The sequence below is a fragment of the Octopus bimaculoides genome, chromosome 18, assembly GCF_001194135.2.
Source record: "Octopus bimaculoides isolate UCB-OBI-ISO-001 chromosome 18, ASM119413v2, whole genome shotgun sequence".
NCBI classification, from domain to species: Eukaryota; Metazoa; Mollusca; class Cephalopoda; order Octopoda; family Octopodidae; genus Octopus; species Octopus bimaculoides.
In genome coordinates this window covers 49,851,647-49,856,571 of record NC_068998.1, presented here as the reverse complement: position 1 = coordinate 49,856,571, position 4,925 = coordinate 49,851,647, and the positions used below count along the sequence as shown (strand labels likewise).

Below are 4,925 nucleotides of genomic sequence, written 5' to 3'. Positions count from 1 at the left end.
TATATATATATATATGGGAGAATTTACAAAAAAAAAACAGACGAGTACTTACCCTCACATACTGACGCATACATATAATGCGAGAAAGGAAGAAATAAATTATATATCACGCATAAAATATTTCACGAAATAAATTACACTTTACTTACGAACAAGGAGAAGAATACATAGAGAATATTTCATCGTTGTTACTCGTGTCATACTCATTTCCAACTGTTAGAATAGTAATTGAAATTTATTAAAGAGGCGCGAATTTCTTAATTGTCAAATACGTTGCTATAACAAAACGTTCCTGTACACTATTTAAATGTATTTTTATAAAATATTTCTTATGTGGAAAATCCTAGCATCATATATACATTAAAGATTTCAGATATTCTAAATATGGTATTATTTTTTATTTGGGCTGTCGTGTGAGGAAACTTTGTGGAAGATGATGAGATCGAAACCTGTAGCATTATGTATTATATTTTCTAGGCCTGTTGCTGTTGTTGATGTGAAATTCATACTGTTTTGTGGTTATGTTTTTAATATTCTTTTTACAGTTATATGTGTTGTTAATTTCTGGAAGTTTCGCACCATTATCAGAGCTTGCATTCCAATTGCTCTTTGTTCAATACATTAATTCTTAAAACTTCATTCTGACTTCCTGCACTTTCTATTCTTATCCCATCACTGCGTGTTGGACCAATCCTTTCGCGATTATTCAGTAACAAAATATTTTCCGGATGAAATTCTTCGAGCCAGTAAATTGATCTATACTCTATTCATCTTCTTACTCGTGCAAACAGACAAGTCCTTCTCTTGCTATATTATATCACCCGTTATTGACAAACCTTCTTAGTTTATACTTATGTTTAGATGAATATGATTCGTTTGACCCGGGTACCTGATGGAGAGTCACGTGTAGTTTGTTCGAAACAGATGTATCAGCACATTCAACAATATGCTACTCGGGATTTAGTGCCGATAATTTATCGCATATTGCAAAAGATTTGAATGCTTGCCACGAGCGCTTGTCGCAGAAATCCTGAGGTAATTTTGTATCTGCAAATGTAGACAGAGAAGTTGGTGATTTGCTGCGATGTTTCGGACACCAATTCACTGGTCTGGAACAGGAAATGTTATTCACTCTCATATTTCATCTGCACACAGAGTGCAGATGAAATATGAGAAAGCCGTACAGAGAACTTCTTACGGTCTAATTTCTACTGCAGCATAGACTGTGATTATACAGGACTAAGTAAATATGTCAATGAATGATAATTCAAGATTACCAGTAATATTTTAGAAGACCGTAATTTTTCATAAGTAGAGGGAAGATAACGGATGATTAAACAGCTGCTGGTGTAATGAGGAGTACTAAGATTACACTTAGTTAATGGATGATCTAAGCCTTACGGCAACGGTTATTTTCATACATGAACACGAACAGATGATTTAAATAATATTACATGAATGCAATATAGTGGACAGAAATAATCCCTTAAACGGTGAGCGTACGCTGTAAGAAAATAAGAACAAACTCATGTGAGTATTATGTGTGTGGGGGTGTGTGTGTGTGTGGGTGCGTGTGTGTGTGTATGTGTCTTTGTGTGCGTTTATAATTAATACGTAAAATAACGAGGATAAAGAGAATAAAAATACGACGAGAAGCTGTGGTACGTGCAAACAGATATTTGTGTACATATACATGTGCGTCTATATGTATATATATATATGCGTGTGTGTATATATGTAGGTTTTTCTACCGCAGTGTGCGTGTGTGTGTGTGTGTGTGTGTGTGTGTGTGTGTGTGTGTGTACGCGCGCGTCTGTTTGTCTGTGAGTGTGCATGCGTTAGTGCACTAAGTGTTCAAAGAAAGGAACGAAATTATATCTACTCACTTATGAAGAAGATAGCTAAGAAGTGAAGCGTTCAGCCGATGGAGCTGCGGATGAATATATACATATTCTGTACACTTTATATATAGAAAAGCCTCACAGGAGGAGGGCGTTTTTATGTCACTGAACATAAGCGAAATTTTCATTTTGTTACGTGGCAATTTGAGGTATTATATGTACGCGATATTCATAATCTATAAAATATATTTTACCTACTGTTTCTTCCTGAAGAGACATAACGCCATGTTTTTTCTTACAAAGTAGAGCATTGTATTACGTTAGAAACCGTGGAGGTTTTGACAGATTTAGTGGGATAAAACAAATTATTAGTCATATTCTGGCCCGAGGGTGGCTTCCTCGAAAAGCAAATCACCGGTAATTGTTGCCTTCTCAGCAAAGTAGAAAATTTAGTCGTATTCATAGAAATACACACAGACACACATACACACATGCACACGTAGAAGCACACTTGTGTGCTTTCGTTTCATGTATGTATGTATACAGTTATTTTATTCCATAAATTTACAATTATATAAGAAAAATATTAAAGTAGAAGTGTTCTAAGATTTGTTCCGATATTTCATTAAAACTTTTCGAAGACTTAACCGCTTTGACAAATTTTTCTGATGTTCAAAAGTTGAGAAAGAACCACAGTTCCAATATAAAGATCTCTAAATTTACTCTATCGTGGAGACGCGTGGCTTAGTGGTTAGGGTGTCAGCATCCTGATCGTAAGATTGTGGTTTCGATTCCTGAACCGGGTGACGCGTTGTGTTCTTGAGCAAAACATTTCATTTCACGTTGCTCCAGTCCACTCAGCTGGCAAAAATGAGTAACACATACTCCATTGAAAACGGGAAACCGGAGCCATGAGCCTGGTTAGGCTTTGAAAGGGCGCATTTATTATTTCATTTTAAATTTACTCTATCAAATAATAGAACGGACAAGAATAGTTTATATGTAGTCTTATAGTTGAATACTTATTTTATGTGTTTATGTATGCATGCATCAAGTTGAGATATTATTCTTATATTCTTGGATTTTTTTACTTGTTTCAGTCATTTGAGTTCGGTCATGCTGGAGTACCGTCTTTAGTCGAACAAATCAACACCCATCACTTATTCCTTGTAAGTCTAATTCTTATTATATCTGCCACTTTTCGCCAAACACCATGTTACGTGCACGTGAACACACCAATATCTATTGTCAAGCGACACACACACATATGTGTATATATATATATATATATATATATATATATATATACGATGGTCTTCTTTCAGTTTACACCTACCAAGTTCACTCGCGAAGTTTCGTTGGCCCGTGGCTATAGTAGAAGACATTGCGGAACGGAAGCCGGAATCAAGCAAGCCACTTACTACACGCATACACGCGCTTAAACCTTTCAACACTTATGTATATATTTACAATCTGCCAGATAGCCGTCACGATTGTGTCCAATGTTTAGATTGTTACTGTTATATATTCAAAATGCCAGGAAGTAAAATGCGTCTATATATAAAAGTATGATATTACAGCAATATTACACTGAAATTATAATTTTGGTGTACAGATATTCGAAGGATAATTTAGTACATGTAGTGTTTCACAAATTTCACCACTTTTCAACTGAAATTAAAATGTTTGGTACGTTGTACAACAAGAAACTAAACTAAATTTGAAATCAACTTTTATTCATGAATATTCTTACATGAAATCCATAAGCATCAGCTGAGACGGTATTCCATCAAAAGAATAGCGATATTAGTAGAATAGATAGTAGGATGCATAATGTCTCAAGACTGGATGAAGTAGGAGCACCTTGTTTCTTAATTATTTCAACTAGAGTATATAAAAAATATGGTGATGTGTAACATTTTGAAATTTACCATTTATATTTATTGGCTTTCAAACAACTATTAATAAAAATCTCAATCAAATATACAATGCGGTTATTTATTATTTTAATTTTTCTCGACTTTTATGAATTTGCAAATTAACAAGTTGAACAGCAAGTTTAAATGTAACAATTGATTCGACTTCACAAATGTAATTTTATTGCTAATACCCTTATAAATACGTACAATTACATTCAATATACACGCCCGTAAGATAGACAGTGATTATAGTTATGACTCACTGAATGATAATTAACGAATAATATTTGTAACATTATTGAAACCCATTTCATTGCATAAAATAGTTTAATTCACTGAGAAGAAGTATTCACTGGAATATTAGGTAATAAAATTAATTGCAAAATAACGATTGTATGAATTCAGTTCCTTGAAACATTGTTTCGTAATACTAAAATATATAAAGAAAGTAACGTACCACATGACATATTTTTATATATTTCGTAGAGGTAATGACTACACGACCGCATGTATTTATGAAAGCAGAGCTGGAACCTAAATATACGACTAGAAGCAACGACAAATAAGGAGATAAAATTATAATATATGTCAATAAATATCATTCGATGCATATAATGTATCATATCTAATATATTAATCGCAGTTATTTACTTTTATCAATACGATATGGAAAACATCCTTCATATACGGTACTTTTTAACATAGGTTGCAACATTGTGCATAATTTGCTTACGGATTATTTATTCGTTCTTATGGTGTCGATTCTATAACTTCAAATTGAAGGTCACGTGCTGGCACAATTCTTTACTCACTGGACAAAATGCGTAGTGGATTTTGCGTCATTTTATGGCCAGAGTTGTAATTTTTTAGATATTAACTTTATCTTTCGTCCATCCGAAGTCGAAACAAAAAAGTATGATTTGAGCAGTGTCGTCGATGTAATCCGTTAGCACTTTCTCCCTAAATATCAGGTCTCGTGCCACAAGTAAAAATAATTATTTCTCTTAGTTGAATTAATCATTAACTATTTTTGAATATGTTGAAAGATCGGCAGAATCATTAATACGATTCGAAGCACAAGTTGCCACGTTACGCCTGGTATACTCTCCGGGATCAATTTTCAGGATAAAGAACAAATGCGCCATATATATGAATCTATTCATTC

The 4,925-nt window shown here is 33.7% G+C and overlaps 1 protein-coding gene and 1 long non-coding RNA gene across 5 annotated transcripts in view; both read right to left on the bottom strand.

The window, feature by feature from the left end:
* The window catches only part of LOC128249852 (uncharacterized), a 6,309-nt gene extending 3,259 nt beyond the window's left edge, over positions 1-3,050 (bottom strand). The window contains exons 1-2 of one of the 3 annotated variants that reach the window (XR_008265972.1): positions 2,096-3,050; positions 150-213 (exon numbers count right to left, since the gene is read on the bottom strand). Coding sequence is in view for 2 of the 3 variants with exons in the window: in XM_052974391.1 (XP_052830351.1) it covers positions 150-213; positions 580-597 (82 nt within the window). In the remaining variant the exon portion in view is untranslated. Of the gene's footprint in view, positions 1-149; positions 214-579; positions 1,822-1,886; positions 2,039-2,095 lie in introns of those variants that run through there. The other 2 variants (XM_052974392.1, XM_052974391.1) reach the window with 2 other exon arrangements.
* Positions 3,051-3,556: 506 nt separating this feature from the next.
* On the bottom strand, positions 3,557-4,919 carry LOC128249854 (uncharacterized). Of its 2 annotated transcripts, none has more exons than XR_008265973.1 (3): positions 4,412-4,919; positions 4,218-4,306; positions 3,557-3,725 (listed from the first exon to the last, which is right to left on the bottom strand). It is a non-coding gene; the product is annotated as an uncharacterized LOC128249854 (long non-coding RNA). The 2 variants fall into 2 exon arrangements; XR_008265974.1 differs by having other exon boundaries at positions 4,494-4,919.
* Between the last annotated feature and the right edge of the window lie 6 nt (positions 4,920-4,925).